Source organism: Kogia breviceps, chromosome 4 (assembly GCF_026419965.1).
Source record: "Kogia breviceps isolate mKogBre1 chromosome 4, mKogBre1 haplotype 1, whole genome shotgun sequence".
Taxonomy (NCBI): Eukaryota; Metazoa; Chordata; class Mammalia; order Artiodactyla; family Physeteridae; genus Kogia; species Kogia breviceps.
In genome coordinates this window covers 19,843,765-19,861,415 of record NC_081313.1, presented here as the reverse complement: position 1 = coordinate 19,861,415, position 17,651 = coordinate 19,843,765, and the positions used below count along the sequence as shown (strand labels likewise).

The 17,651-nt window shown below is 33.0% G+C and overlaps 1 protein-coding gene across 1 annotated transcript in view; it reads left to right on the top strand.

Annotated features, from left to right (window-relative positions):
- LOC131755313 (cadherin-10) overlaps positions 1 to 14,996 on the top strand; it is a 192,841-nt gene extending 177,845 nt beyond the window's left edge. The window contains exons 9-12 of the mRNA XM_067030827.1: positions 2,574 to 2,695; positions 7,949 to 8,057; positions 11,232 to 11,483; positions 13,976 to 14,996. Of these exons, the coding sequence (XP_066886928.1) occupies positions 2,574 to 2,695; positions 7,949 to 8,057; positions 11,232 to 11,483; positions 13,976 to 14,466 (974 nt within the window). The 3' untranslated portion in view covers positions 14,467 to 14,996. The remainder of the gene's footprint in view (positions 1 to 2,573; positions 2,696 to 7,948; positions 8,058 to 11,231; positions 11,484 to 13,975) is intronic.
- The last annotated feature ends 2,655 nt before the right edge of the window (positions 14,997 to 17,651 follow it).

The window sequence follows — 17,651 nt, the reverse complement described above, 5'->3', positions numbered from 1 at the left end:
AGAAGTTTTCGTGCATTAGCTCACCTAATTATTCAAATAACTGTATAAAATCAGAAGTTCTATTTTGATTCATTTTGAGTAAACTGAGGCATTAGAGACAGAGTGTAAACTGGCCAAAGTCACACAATGAATAAGTGGTAGACCTGGGAATCAGGTCAACTCTGTTTGACTCCAGGATCTAAACTCTAACCACCTGACATACTAAGAAGTGAATAATATGCAGCAAGAGATTAGCAAATATGAAATCAGAGCCTGAGAACTGAACACAGGATCTAAATACATTCTCCACACCCTCTCCAGCATTTATTGTTTGTACATTTTTTGATGATGGCCATTCTGACCAGGGTGAGGTGATACTGCATTGTAGTTTTGATTTGCATTTCTCTAATGATTAGTGATGTTGAGCATCCTTTCATGGGTTTGTTGGCAATCGGTATATCTTCTTTGCAGAAATGTCTATTTAGGTCTTCTGCCCATTTTTGGATTGGGTTGGTTGTTTTTTTGATATTGAGCTGCATGAGCTGCTTGTATACTTTGGAGATTAATCCTTTGTCAATTGCTTCATTTGCAAATATTTTCTCCCATTCTGAGGGTTGTCTTTTCATCTTGTTTATGTTCTCCTTTTCTGTGCAAAAGCTTTTAGTTTCATTAGGTCCCATTTGTTTATTTTTGTTTTTATTTCCATTTCTCTGGGAGGTGGGTCAAAAAGGATCTTGCTGTGATTTATGTCATCGAGTGTTCTGCCTATGTTTTCCTCTAAGAGTTTGATAGTGTTGCCATCTTAAATTTCTTAATCATGTTTTAACATGAGACCTGATACTTTCATTTTATAATAGGCTCTAAAAATTACGTAGCCAGTTCTGTGTATGGACAAGAACTTTTGCAATTAGAGACAGATATGATTTTGAATGCTGGCTCTGTCTGTTACTAGTTGGATGCAATTTTGTAAATTTGGTATAGAATTAAGTCATTCTAGAAACAGAATGACTAGTTTCAAATCCCAGTTTTACTACTTCTGGCATTGTGACTTTGGATCTAAACTCTAACCACCTGACATAGTGAATAATATGCAGCAAGAGATTAGCAAATATGAAATCAGAACCTGAGAACTGAACACATATGGGTTAAGAAGACTGAAGGAAGACTAAACAAGAGTGTTAAAGAGGAGATGCACTTTAAAGTTTCCCTTGAAAAGAGTAAAGTAAGGTAAATACACTTCAGATGGAAGTGTCTGCCTTGCTTCATACTACTCAGCCTTGTAAACGCCCCTGCCAAGTAATCAGTTCTTACATGTTATTTTTTTAAAATGCTGATTTAGTTATTTTAGTAACATTACAATTACATGGAGAGAAGGGAGGAGAAATAAATTCTTTTGAGTAGTGATATACTCCCTGTTTGTACCTGACAATATTTTTTAAGCCTTGTATCTGAAAATTATTTAGACAAAATTAGAAAATCAGATAAATTTCACAAGGGTAAATCATATTATTCATAACCCATATTGATAGAGGCCATTTAGTAAGATGGCTACTGTCCCTCAGCTTATCTGCTATTTTTTTTGCGTTATTTTTAGCAAATTATCTCCTTTCTCCTTTTATATTGATCTTGAGCTTGACTTTACCAAATTTCACAAAGAAGTTGAACTATATCCAGAGACTGAGATTTTGACATCACAAAGGCTGATGAATATAAACCTGAATTTAAGATCCCCAAACACCTCAGATATCAGTGCAAGTGCCTAGAAAAATTCTTGGTGGAGATAATGCAATTATGACTAATATACGGTTGTTACCCAAGGCTAACATATATTTTTAAATTCCATTTACAAATCAAAACATATTTTTAAATGCATATTTTTATGTGAAAACTTTGATGCCCTTGATTTTAGCCAAAAAAAAATCATGATTATTACACTACATGTTACTATTGAACTAATTTTGTGATACAAAATTGAGCCTGGGTTGTTGAAATGGTACCAGTAACAATTGTACTAATGAAACATTTAAAATCTTGTATTTCATTGTAAATTTCCATCCAATTTGTAAAATTAGTAGCTATATATTAAAATTTCCAAAAGGAGGGTTGGGAGTAGCTGTTGGAATACATTTTAATGATAAAAGTAGTCAGAAGGGTAGGTTGTAATATAACAACTACCACGTAGATGACCTCAGGAAAGTTACTAATTTATTTCAAACCACTCTTCATCCCCAAAAATGGTATAAATTAAGAAATATAATGACATATAATAAAGATTTAATAAATATTTGTTCTTATTTTGTGTATTTGGAGAATAAGGACACAAATATAATATGAACTCAATTATACTGGATTGGGCTTTTAAAAAGATTTTTCAAAATATTAATAGTACTCTTGAGCCCATTAATAGCTGAATTTATGACTACTTAATTAGGCTCTGCAGTAATTTTCTTTATCACATTTGCTCATTACATTAGTAGAATGAAGGTGATGCTTATTTGTATGTGAGCACTTAATATCCACAAGAGGCTTATATAAATTAAATCTGGTGTACAAATGTGTCTTCCTAAACAGATTTTTTCCTTTCCTTTTTCTAGACAATCCCAAAGAGATGACTCGGGTGGCTGTTTTTGTGAGAATTTTGGATGTTAATGACAATGCCCCACAATTTGCTGTGTTCTATGACACTTTTGTATGTGAAAATGCCAGACCAGGACAGGTAAGCACCCATAGGATTTTAAAGTGTAGGCAGATTTTAACAGGGATGTTAAGTATTTTCTTTTCCCAATCTTCAGAGGAATGAGTAAACAGATAAAATCACTCATATAAAGTCCCAGTAGTATGATTAAAAGCAAGCAAAAAACGAAACTAAAGGCTGATGTTTGTAGGGTTAAAAATGTTTTAAATAATAGTGTAACACATTTCATATGTCCTTCGTAAAGTTCTAATGTAAATATGAGATTTTACTGTAGCCACAAAAGTTAAAGTGTAAGAAGAAACAACTTCTTAAACTTTCAAAAACAAAAATAAACGAACAAAAGGAAGAATAGGGCTTCCCTGGTGGCGCAGTGGTTGAGAGTCCGCCTGCCGATGCAGGGGACACGGGTTCGTGCCCCGGTCCGGGAGGATCCCACATGCCGCGGAGCGGCTGGGGCCCCATGAGCCATGGCCGCTGAGCCTGTGCGTCTGGAGCCTGTGCTCTGCGACAGGAGAGGCCACAGCAGTGAGAGGCCCGAGTATCGAAAAAAAAAAAAAGGAAAAATAAATCCTGCTGTGCCATTAGATAAATATTGGTAACAGCTCACAAAATGGGAAATGAAAATTGGGGAAAACAGACAAATACTTGGTATCATCAAAACATTCCATCAATATTCCAATGTATGCAAATACGATTTTGAAGCAGGGTCGCAGAGTTCACTCTTAAGACTTATATTTGCATTTCATCATCGTAGCAACACATAAAGTGCTTGATGACTTCGTTTTAGTCCTTTAAAACATTCTTCCTATACCAGATTTGTTTATAACTCTTTAAGTCTTTTCCTCAGTGGACTCATTTTGTTGTTTGAAGAACCCCAGCCTGTATGGCTGAAAGAGATGCTCTTAATTGCTTTGAATGCCATCTTCACAGAAGGAAGCTGCATGTTATAAATAATAACTGGGAATCAAATGTGTTTTATTAAAGAAAGAGAAGCCGTCGCGGAACTGTATTGCGTTTTGACATCATTTGATGCTCTTTATAAACATCAATGTCATTGGTACATTTTTATGCAAATTACATTGTGAAATAACTCAAATTCTTCCTTCAGAAGATTCTAACAGGAATTCAATAGCCTGTCTATTGTTCGAAATGGTAAAATTGCTGTAATTGGATTCATTTTTTTATTTGAAAGTGTTATGGAAATGTTTAATTTGGAATATTTAAAGGACTAAGCTGCTTCCAACCTACATCTTAATGAAACAGTGTGCCCTAAAAATACAATTCCAAATAGTCCTCTGCTTGGCAGGCTCAGCATGATATGAGTTGAAGCCTTTTCTCTAGGAGATGAATTACCCACTTTGCAACTGCTGCATACATTGCTTGCTCTATGGTTATTCTATTTGATTTTCAAGAGATATCTTTTCAGAGCATTTGAGTCATTATAAATACTCATTCCCAAATGTATTCAAAATACACAAAATAAGGGATTGTGTTTGTTTATTTTTCTTATGCCTTTTTTTCTTTTAACCTATATCTGGCTCAGTAATTTCATATTTTTTGAACTTTTAAAAACAAGTTGGTATATTGAGGGAAAATAATCAAATCAAAGCTGATTTTAATTTTAAAAAGTAGTCTATTTTGACAAATTTGACAAGAACATGATTAATAATTTTTGTCTAATTGGCTGCATGTGCAAGAGCCTCCCATAGTAGTTATTTTTAATGACTTGTTTGATAGATGTCATTTTAGTCTCATAGGCTGAAAAATTGTTGCTTGAACTGAACTGTAATATACTCACTGATGGAATTCTAGGTTATGACATCCTAGCAGGCAAAATCAAAATAGGTATTTGATAAAGTCTTTCTTCACTGAGGCTTTCTTGAAATTAATTTGTTAGGTCTGTCTTCCCTCCTTCCGGGGAAGTAGGAGCTTTTTGGAACTTCTGAGTGTGCTTTAGTTATTTATAGAGTAGTTTAGTCCACCCAATACTCCTCTGAATTAAGTGCTCTTTAAGAGCAGCACTTAGAACAACACAGAACTTAATTCTGATTCATTTGGTGTGTGGACTCAATGAGACAGAAATAAAGCTAATTGTCACCCTCTCCTCCTTTCTGGCCTACTCCCTAGCCTAAGGCTAGAAGATTTTCCCCAGGGGAAAGGGATGCAATTTACAAGTGATGTAGTATGAATAGTCCTGTCTTATGCTTGAACTAGGCAACTAGACAGAGTCAGGGGACCTTGGGAAAGGGCAGAAGAGAGGACTGGCTATTTCTCTTTTCTTCCATTTTCTCTCACACAGGCTTTACTCCTTTAGTCAATAAAATATATTTTAATAATTTTTAATTTCTATGAGAGGGCAATAGCATTTCAGTCTCACAAGAGATTTCCCAGGGAGTCTCTCCAGGGAGACAGGCTGCTTATATTTACCCATTGATTGTACCTAAGCTCCAGGCCCTTATCAACCCCCAAAATCCTATTACATATTTTCCATAGAACAGTGTTTAGTCACTTCCCTAACAACGAAAAAGGGTGCTTTTTTACCAGAGCAAAGGGAGTTTTCGCATCAATGGAAACTACTAGTCTTTTCACGGAAAAAACTAAAATGTTAAAACTCAGTGACCAGTTTTCTAACTAAACATCTTAAAATCCATTTATCATCCCACACTCCATTATCTTATGATCCCTGAAACACCCTTCAAGTTCATTTAAGATTATTTTAGAATAGCTCAGTGAACATGCAAACCAATTATATAACTACTAAGGAGATAAAATGTAAGTGACTTGTCTGTGTCTAGTTTTCATGTGCTCAAAATGGATACTGGACATCACTTTTTTTTTTTTTTTTTTTCCCTAACTGCGGCAACTTCTTTTATTGGCAGTGGGTCAAAATGAATTTGTCTCTAGTCGAAATAAAATAGTGAGGTCTTATAGGGAGAGACAGGAGAAACAGTTTTACCTCCTTGTTGCCATCTTCTGATTTCTATTGCAACTCTTTATGGTACAAATACCGAAATAAAATGTGACTCTTTAATATATGACTGGAAATGCAAAGGAAGACTATATGAAAAGGTAAATGCTGAATATGGGTAAGTTGGATGCTAGAAGCCAAGTTATATCTCAAAGAAAAAAAAATCTATCTTGTAGAGGAAGTAAGTGTCTCCATATGCATAGAGAAGTCTCTGGTCATAAAAGTATGTTGTGATATGATATTGATTTGCAGCATGTCATTCTATTTGGTCTGCATTGTTAAATGAGTTTTACTTATTCCCTTTATAACATTTAATGAAGATACATTAGCAAATTGCTGAAGTGTTGCTACCATATACAGTGCTACTGTCTTTTATTAAAATAATACATCTTAATTGAGAATTTTTATGTAAACCTTTATAATTTCTTATAGTCATATGTAAAGATGTGGCCATTTCATTCTCTGAACTGTGTTATTTTGTCCATAAAAATGAACTGGAATTGTAATTTGTAATCACAGTTGCAAATGTAAATTTATTATGAGACATTGTAGTTTTTATTTTAAAAGACTATTAGCTCTACTTTTACATTTCTATAATTTTTATGCATCTGTATGTGAGAGTTAATATATTAATATTGATATATATAAACATAAGGATTTCTATTAGTCTACTATCTTTCTTGATATGTTATTTCATTTATGCCATTTTTTTTCTCTTCAACTTATTTCTATAAATCACTATTTGAAAATAAAATCTTTTAGACTGCTCCACAAACAAGAGTCAGTCAAGAAATATATTTGTAACTGAATAGATACATCTTAAAGGGTATTAGTTAAAATTATTTTAACATTTTTCTCTTGAATTCCTTTATACATGTACCACCTTTTGGTTTTTGATTGAAAGGATAAGCCACTAGCCATAAATTCTTGCTTATATTTAATCTTAAATAACCACTAAAATTTCATAATGTTAGATTTTTAAATATATATTTTAAATTATTTAAAGTTTTAAATGATTGTTTTGCTACTTATTTCTATACGATAAACATTTATCTTTGTTTGGTCCAATTATATTTCTTGTATCATTTTGAAATAAATGATTAGGGAGTACCTCAACTTTACCACATTTTAATTTTTATAGAACACTTTAAAAGAAAAATAAATTAATATGGAATACTTAAAATATTTCCTTAATTTTTTCTAATTATTTTACATAGTGTTTTAAATTTAAAAATCCTTTTTAAATTAATAAAACATCAGTAACAAATATTTACATCAAATATCCAGACAATATTAAATTGAGCTAATGCACTAAAAAGTATATTCCTTTCAGTTAAGCATAAGTTTGACCATTTATCTAGGCATTGAAACACATATTTAACAACTTCTGAAACCTTCTTGCAAAATTAAAATATGCAAAAAAATACATAAAATGCTATTGTATAAATAAGTTAAGGACAAAATGGATATATATGCAAAAAATACATCGCTATCTGTTACATATATATTTGTATAATATTAATTAATTGTATAATATGTTCAAAGCAGTCATCTGTTTATAGTATAAGGTGTTAAATTTTCTACTTTGTTATTAGATAGCTTCTTATATTCTATTACCCTAAAATAAATCAGAGTTGACTCTTTTAAAATAACCAATCCCTATAGTATTATATATATATGTTGAATTTAAAAATACATAATTCTATTGACAGTGCAAATGAAGTGAACAGTTACTGTTAAAGTAGATAATACTGTAATGTTTGTCTTTCCTTTATAACGTTATATGTAATTGTCTATAAAATCTCTACATTCTTTGAATAGTTTTCACTTTACTTTTAATGAAGAGGAAAGCCCTAATCACAATAATTTTCTAAATTTTCCTACATTAGATACATTTATCTTCTAGATAAATGTTTAAATATACATGAAATACCTTATTTCAAATGCTATATTTAATAAAACTGTAAAGAATACAATGTTACTATTTATTATTTTAATTATAATTAAATTTAATTAATTTAGTATTAAATTAATTACTATTTATTATTTTAATTAAAATAATAAGTAGTATTTAGGGGAAATTAGAGAGAGAGACAGAAACAGAGTGGGAGGGAGATAGAGAGATTTTGTTTGAATCTAAGTAATAATAAAAAGATGGAATAACTCAAATAAAGGTACATGCACAAGGAAGAAAATCAATTGTCCTTAAAAAAGTTAGACAAAATTGGATATTAAAAAATTACATATTATAAAGCATATTCTACCCATGGAAGTTTGATAAATATACATTTTTCTCTCTTCTGCAGCTAATACAGACTATAAGTGCAGTAGACAAAGATGATCCTTTAGGTGGACAAAAATTTTTCTTCAGTTTAGCAGCTGTCAATCCAAACTTCACAGTACAAGACAATGAAGGTAAATTTTAGAACGTGTTCATTATGATTTAAGGTGACATTAACAAGAAATTTTCCCCGAAGTAACAATTACCATATACATGATATATTCATTTATAGATCTGTGTTACAAAATTTTGGTTTCATTATATTTTTAATGAGCTATTATGTTAATTTCTTACTTAACAGTGGTTACTTGCTTGAATTTTAAGATTATAAAATATGTGAAAGAAGACTCTATATGGGTTCTAATGCAAAGACTGAATCTTGCAAACATTAGAAAGGCCGGAATAATCAGTTCCTATAACAAAATGGTAGGACACACAGAGAAATGAATGGCTCAGTGAGACTCTTGTGTAAACTTCAGTGAGATTTAGCAGCAGCAGATTCACCAAAGCCAAAAAGGCATAGAAGAGACAAAGAAAAAAAAAAAAAAGTAGCCACATTAGCTTATGAGGGGATTGGGTGCAAAAACATAGTTTCAATGGCAAGATGCACTATTCTTCTGTGTAACATATGAATCTTATAATGTCTCTGTGATCAAAAATACTAAACATATTTCTTACATTCTCAAAAAAAAGCAGAAGCATATTTTTGAGGAAAAAAAGGGTTACTATTTTCAAAAAGTCAAACAGCTTTATTCTTTGGAAAATATGTATGGTAATTATTCTAGGCTAAACAAAAGTATGTAATCAGAGTTTTCTCTCTTCAACAAATTTATGTTAAAACTAATTATATAAGGTAGTTTTTGGTTAAAAGGCATACTTGTTTTAGAGCTACTATAGATATAATTATTCTTAAAATAAATCTAATAACTACATTGGCATATTTACAACACCTTCCTAACTGTGTATGTACGCTGGCAGAGCCAGCTTGCTATAGCATATCTAGGTGGTTTTCAGAATGTCAGAAAGCAGTTTAAGATAATGGATAGTTTTACATTGAGCAACTACCACTTGAGATATTTGATGTAGTAGGATCTTTGCACAAATCAGCTGAAGGGAGGCATCGGTTGGTAACATCTGTTTACTAAATCTGAGCTTCCGAAATGTCTATCTTTTCTGTCCCTCTGGACACCTAAAATAATTGTGGTTGGAAATATTAACGTAGAATTGGCAAATAAAATACAAAAAGCCCAATATCAGATGTAATATCTGAATATCAGAAAAGGACCCATCATTTTAATTCGCTGAATCTGGTAACCTAAACGTAGAATTTAGACGGGACGTTCTTAGTACTGAGCTGACAATATTGTATTGTATTATACCACTTTCTAATTGTATTTTAATTTGTTTTATGTTCTTGTTAAACTGAGCCCCGGATCTCAACAAGCCACCTCTCAATTTTGAAAAGTAATAGAGACTTGAAATAGTACTATCTTATCACAGCACTTCACAGTTACTGGGGAAACAACTCAAGGCTAATCTTAATTAATTTTTGATAAATAGTAGCAATTTCCTATACTGGATAGAGTTCCTGATCCTACATAAGTTACTCAAAGCAAGGGCTGGAACCATATGAATACAAACCTGAACATACACTAAATAGAATACCAGTAAAGTCTGATGGAATATTTGATCTAATCTTGCATAAATTCACTATTTTCTGTTATTGGGTGAATTTTGAAAGAAATTCCAATTACATAGACATCACCTTAAAGTTGACCTTCTTGAGAAAATACCCTTTCATTTGTCTATATGTTCATCTTAAAAATCTTTAATTCTACATCTTTCTTAAAATACTTTTCCTGCTTCTGTTATACCACAGTTGGTATCACATTATTAAAAATGCCTCACATTTCACTAACTTACAGGTCAAAAGCATTATTACATGATGACTTTCTGAATATTTAATAAAATGATTCAAACAGAATTGTTAGTTTAGGGTAAAACTTCTTTTGGCTCTTCAATGTATCAAAGCCATTGCAGGCAAAATTAAGATTTAGAAATTTTTGAAAAGTTAAAAAGGTGTAAGGAAAGAAGATTCTGAAAATACCCATATGTGTGTAAATGTTTGTTTCAGTGTAGGTTTGAGAAAGGAAGAATTGTATCCTAATACTTATTGGAAGAAAAGTCAGAATTGCAAAATTATCAGGATTACATTTTATTTTTTAAATGTGCTTATGCACATCTTCTATTTTGCTAATTTACTTTCCTAGATTATGCAGTAGTTAACTGATATACTAAGATTTAACTTCTTGCTAAAATTTAGGAAATGATTACTTTATGTTCAACCACTATACCTGCAAAAAGATTGTCACTGTTTTTTCTTCTTTTTAAATTTTGCTACCTTGTTGGTTTGATTTAGCAATTGCCTAACTCACTGCCTTCCCTACACTGGCATTTTAAGCAGCCTTATGGGATTGGCTACACAAGACCCAGCACATTGGACAAACAGAACAGGAAATTATCATCCAAGCATATATTGATTTTATTTTTCAATATTACTATATAGATGCACAGCCCGCATTTAAGGATACTGGGTGAGTTATTGGATAAAGGAAATATCAGTAGCAATATACTAGGTAGTAGGACGCTAGCCTTGATTAAGTCCCTACTTCTTTCTGTGTGTCTGTGAGGCACTCCACATTAGTGTCTTCCACCAATACTTTGAGTTACACACTGTATTCATTTTAATGGGTGGAAATCAAAGTTCAAAAATATTAGGTAACTTGCTGACTGTTCTTCATACATCGGGACTCTTGAAGGTTTTTGAATGCTTAATTGATTTTAAAAGTACAACTATAGTTCAAATTTACCCAATCATATTTTCTTCATGAATATTGGATTAATGTGTGTTTTGTGTATGGGCACACACATACATTTGTAAATAAAAAACATTTACTATAATTTTTTCTTTGGTATGCAGAATATTTATGTTTTTTGGAAAACTCTGGTAAACAATATGCTACCATCTCTACAGTCTTGATAAATGATTCACTTATAAAAATTCACCATCTTGCAAACATCTGAAAATTAGTTAAAAATCTAATAAATAATAATGGTATTAGATTCTTCAAACTGTCTTATGTATCTTATCTATATTTGAATTGCCTTATATATATTTGATAGGGAAATTGATATCAATTTTGTATTTTACACAAACAACTTTTTATTTTTGTGTCAAACCACGGTGATCAGGATGAGACAAAATGTATTGTCCCGCGCCATTTGTAATATGTTAAAATGTATTTTAGATAATACTGCCAGAATTTTAACCAGAAAAAATGGATTCAATAGACATGAAATAAGCACCTATCTCTTGCCGGTGGTGATATCAGACAACGATTACCCGATTCAGAGCAGCACTGGCACACTCACCATCAGAGTGTGTGCATGCGACAGCCAAGGCAACATGCAGTCCTGCAGCGCTGAGGCCCTGCTCCTTCCCGCCGGCCTCAGCACAGGGGCCTTGATCGCCATTCTCCTCTGCATCATTATTCTGCTGGGTAAGAAAACGTGATTATTTCCTAGGTGGTTTACTTCGCTGTGTATTGTAAGTAGAAATGTTGCTATTAAAATACTTCCCCTAAAACTAACCCCCAAATTTAAGACAGACATAAATTAACAGTGGAATGTTGTTTATATTAAAATATTTTATCTGATCAGCTAGAGTCATTAACTTCCCTTTTAAAATAATGAAACTGAAAGTTAGAGATGTTCTAAACGTTTTCCAAGGTTACATAATTTCTGAGTGGCTGCGCTAAGGCAAGGCACCTTGCCAGTCAGTCTTTATACATAGTTTTTCAGTAAATCTAAAGTTTATTTCCACTGTTTTTGGTTCTTATTACAGCTGCACAATGGCCTCACTATCTTCCCTCTTCACTTATATAACGTTAACATAGCCCTTTACCTCGTTCACTTGTCCCTAAAAGCATACTTGATTTAAAACCCAGAACAGATGGCTTTTTAACTGCTTCTGAGTTAAAAATCAGATTGTTTACTCTCTAGTTGCATTATCTTAAAACAATTGTGAGTATTCTTGTGACTCTAATCAAAAAACACTGTACCTGACATTTCAAGCAGCAGTGAAGTGAACTGGGATTTTGAAGCCAATCTTAATTTCATTATCCTCATTGTTAGAACATTTTTTACTGGCTGAGATCCTTTAGCCGATCATAAGCAATTTGAGGTTTAAAAATCTTTACATCACAAGTTTATGTATGTGCACAAATCATGAATTTAGCCAAAATAAAAGGTCACATTTTCTCAAAAACTTGAAAAATAAACATTTTCTTTCTCTTGGTGGTGGCCTATTTATTTTTTAATCACTTTGAAGGTCAAGAACAGTGGCAATGGATTAAAACTTTCTTTTTTGTTGCATTAAAAAAAGTCCCTTGTCTGCCCTCTCACACAAGCTTGAGGGCAAGAAGTCTTACTGTTCTAAGTTAATAAAACAGAAAACATAACTTACTACCACTTTACATAATAACATAATTGCCTTCATTCAGGCTGCTATAACAAAATATCATAGACTGGTAGCTTAAATGACAGAAATTTATTTCTCACAGTCTGGAGACAGGAAAGTCCAAGATCAAGGCACTGGTGAATTTCATGTTTGGTGAGGGCATACTTCCTATTGCACAGACGGCTGTCTTCTCTTGTATCCTCAAGGGGCAGAAAGCAATCACCTCTCCTGTGTCATGTCAAGAGAGTACTAATCCCATTCATGAGGGTTCCACCTCCATGACCTAATTACTTCCCCCAAGACTCCATTTCCACACACCATCACATTGGGAATTTATTTAGGCTTTAGCATATGAATTTTTAGGGGACACGTTCAGTCAAGACCAGTAATAAATCCCATATCTTTTAAATGTTTGTTCTAATGAGGCTAAATAAATATAGATATTTCTTCATTCATATACCTGGTTAGATATTTTCCCTTCCTTTCCTCATCTAACTGAATTCACATCTGTTTCTCTAAATCATCATTTTTAAAGGATTATGACCAAAATGTTTGGGGATAAAGAATGAGGGTGGGAAACTAATACAACCAGAGGGAAAATGATTTTAGCCTTTTCCTATGTTTTATGCTGTTACCATTATTATGATTACTAAAATAATAAGTATATTATTATTATTACTGATACCTTCCCATGGAAGTAGGAAAATGTCCTGTCTGAAGGATACACATTTCTACTTGTGGATCTATACTCATTAAGATACATATAGCTGAAATTCATACATAATTTTTTTAGTTAATTCAGTGTAGTAATTTGAATTTACTCTTTGCCATCATGTGATCCAGCAATGTTTCTTTTGATCTCATGAGTGATATATATTTCCATGGAAAACCTCATAAATTTCTAAACTAATAATGTCTAAATAATGTGGTCTTTTTATCCCCAGTAATTAAGGCCTTCTAGTAACAATGTAAGGAAAAAAAAAATGTAAGTCCATCAGCAAAGCTATTTAACAGATACGGATACTCCATATCTTGTGAAGAAAGCTGCCTTTTTAATATTGCATAGGATGTAAAAATATGGGCATATTTTTGCCCTCCATTGTTTTATTTGAAACTGAATTTGATTTGTGTCTATTTTTTAAACAACATCTTATGTCATTAATGCAAAGTATAAATAATGTCTGTACAATCAGGAACTATCTTTAAACAGTTCTTAGAAAAATAGATAAAATAAGTCACTGTATTTGAAAAAACCTTTCACATTGCTTTAAAAGTAAATTAGAATTACTATTCTTAAACTCTAACCATCCTGGCTAAACCCTTCAACACTCCCCTCTCCTCTCACACCTCCCCCTCCCCACAAACGCCACAAAAAAAAAAAAAAAAAAAAATTATGGAAATACAAAATTAACCCTAAATTCTAACCAGTTCCAGAAAACCTAAGTAACAAACTCGTTTATAGTACTTCCACTCGTTATTTATTAATATGTGTTTCAGATGGACCTCTAATGCATCTTTTTTTCTTTCTTCAAGTTATAGTAGTACTGTTTGCAGCTCTGAAAAGACAGCGGAAAAAAGAGCCTCTGATCTTGTCTAAAGAAGATATCAGAGACAACATTGTGAGCTATAACGATGAAGGTGGCGGAGAGGAGGACACCCAGGCCTTTGATATCGGCACCCTGAGGAATCCTGCAGCTATTGAGGAAAAAAAGCTGCGGCGAGATATTATTCCGGAAACTTTATTTATCCCACGGAGGACTCCGACAGCTCCGGATAACACGGATGTCCGGGATTTCATTAATGAAAGGCTAAAAGAGCACGATCTCGATCCCACCGCACCGCCCTACGACTCACTTGCAACGTATGCCTACGAAGGAAACGATTCCATCGCGGAATCTCTGAGTTCTTTAGAATCAGGTACCACTGACGGGGACCAAAACTACGATTACCTCCGAGAATGGGGGCCTCGGTTTAATAAGCTGGCGGAAATGTACGGTGGCGGGGAAAGTGACAAAGACTCTTAACCTAGGATATATGTTCTGCTCAAGCAAGAGGAAGTAACTTTACCGACACCGTCTCCACTTCACAATATTTGATATTCAGGAAAATTTTCCTGCCACTCAGCACAATTTTTTTTTCCCATTTCCTTTTTAATTTGTTCATTAATTACATTAATTCTTCCCTGTAGGATGTCTCATGGAATATATACGACATTTTATTTAATCACTTCCAAGAGCCAAAGCTATGGAAATTCAGTGTTGTCCTTCTTAGGAAATAAAGATAATTTCAGAAACATGAACAGGATAGTTCTCCCTGAAGCAGCCTCACAAACAAGCCGCTTCCGTTTCTTAAAGGTGAAGAAAAATTTTAAGGTATATCCTGTTCTGTATGTTAAATTAAAAAAAAAAAAGTACATGTGGTGTTAGTAGGTGTGATATGCAACCTGGTATACAAACGTTTGTGCAATTTCATTTCATCAAATTCTATCTGCTAATGTTTTATATTTATATTTTTGTATTTATTTTTAAAAAAAATAAACCAGTTTTTACAACTACCTTGTCTCTAGCTTCTTTTTTCCCTAGGGAGAAAAAGTTTCTCCACAGACTAAATATCTTGGTACAAAATTACACTGAATACAGGTAAGAACACAAAATCATTATCATTACTATTGAGAGCTCTAGCCAAATTAATATGATTTAGGGAAGAATTATTTTTCCAATGAGTCTTGCTATGCTGTGATATGTGAAAAACTCTTCACATTAAGAGTGATATTCATTTACAGATCACCTAAAAATTTACCATATAAGCAAATGTAAAACATGACCAGCCTTATGCTAAATATCCCCAAACACCAGCAATGCAGTAATTTCATTTTGTCTTTCTTCACTAAAATAATATCTGAAAGAATAAAATGTTTTCTTTTTTTGTATGACATTTGTGCTATTCAGGCTTATGGGCAATACTAGTTCAGACAGATTTCATACTGAAATAATCTTTTAATGGAAAATATGCTTACCTCCCACGGTGACTTTGAAATGCCTAGTAATGACAGTTATAATGCTGAATATTCCATTAAGATACAGCAATGTAATTATGTAAAGTTTCCCAAAATGCATTACATATTACATATTGGTAACAAAGTCTGTGTTCCTGTCAATGAATGATTCAATAGAAAGGAATAAAAAAGTCCTGGCAGTTAATTATCCAGGGTTCCTGAGATTCAGGGAAGCCAACTGCCACTAACTGATGCCTCTTTGCTCAAGATCCAAACATGATTTATTCATAAATGGAGCACTTTGTTGGGTCTCCACTAGGAAGTCACATTCCCTGCCGAGTTTATCGTAAACAATACCAAAGCTTTGTGTGCTTTCCAATGAGTGAAAATGGTATGCTTTTGGAGTGAGTCAGAGGGCAATATTGACATATCCTTAATGCAGAATTAATTATTTCAATCTTCTTCAATGCTTTTTTCCCCCCCAGCTTCCAGGCTGCAAGACACATATCCCTCTGACCACAGACATTTGTTTGCGTAGTAATCTAGTCATGAAAGAAAAATAACCCATGTGGTCTAATTAAAATTACAGTCACATTACAAGGCTGACACATCAGACCACAGTAAAACCTAACTTGGTCAACTTCCTACATTCCAAGAACCCATGCACCCACCCAAAAGGTTGAGAAAACCCTCAGTATGCTAGAAGGTTTATTTATTCAAAAAAAATCAGCCACAAATGGAAAAGATAAAAGAAGGTATATCTCACGAGCATTTCACATTAGTTATGACTCAAACTATAATATTCATTTGAATAAAAATTAGTTTAAAATTTTCCAGCATTAGTTATTTTTATTAGCATTAGATGTCAGTAATTGGAATTCTTATTTGAATATTTTTAATTATCCTCATTCAGATAATTTTAGACTGACCTTAACTTGCTCTATCATTTATTTTGTCATCCAATTTTTATATATTTAAAGAATCAGTGAGCTTTTGCATTATTCAAACCAGGTTTCCCAAAATTCTCTTTAAGGAGATTGATTAGCAGGCTTCTTTGGCAATATAAAATCTATATTGTACAGAAATCATTTTTCAGAGTACTGAAACAGTCCTTGGTATCAGATATCCTAATATTTTTTGATAATGAGGGTGATATATAATTAATTTCTTGGAGATCCTGAAATTAAAAATGCACCTATAAGGACCTGCTCAGACTATAAGTTTCCCTTACATTATGCTCTCACAAAAGCAGGCCCAATATATAGATTATTCTATGTCCACAATTTCTTTTATATGGGGAGTGGGGAAAAATGTCGCTCAGTATCATGTTGATTTTATCGGACAACTATGGACTTTTCATTTATGCATCCATGTATTCGTTCATTCATCAATTATTTTGAGCAGTTATTATAAAAAATCAGAGTATTCTAGATCCTAGAGATGTAATAATGAATCATATATAATTTATATATATGTATGTAATTAGTCTATTAGTGACAATGGGGGAAAAAAGGCAAAATAATTACCAAAACTCTCAGAATTTGTAACAAAATACCTAACTTGTACTAACTTTTTAAAGTACAGTGAAAAGAAATTATTCTGTCATCCTTTTTTATGTTTTAAATATTCAGATAAGGGAAATAAAATGATTTATAAACCTTCGGTCATTAGAAATGGTGATTAAGTTAATCAATTCTCATTGGTTCTATTTTCAATGAAATATCAAAGAACTTTCTCACTGTTGTGACCTCTCCCGTTGCGGAGCACAGGCTCCGGACACGCAGGCCTAGTGGCCATGGCTCACGGGCTTAGTTGCTCCGCGGCATGTGGGATCTTCCCGGACCAGGGCACGAACCCGTGTCTCTTGCATCGGCAGGCGGATTCTCAACCACTGTGCCACCAGGGAAGCCCAAAGAACTTTTATATAATGATAAAATAATGCTCTTAGACTGAGGTTTCTTTGTATATGTTAAGTAGGTACTGTCACACAACTGCAAGAGTTCCAGATATAAACTATGAGTAATTAGATGTTTAGGATACTCTAAAATAAGTAAACTTAAGGTGTAGAATTGAGACTTAGGGATATCTACATATTTGGGTTCATTTATCAACACATCTACCTAAGTATCTATGTATAATGGCTTCACCATGCCTTCACCAGCTGCACCCCCCCTCCCTGTTGGCACTGCTGACCCTGTGCTGCAGCTCCCTGTC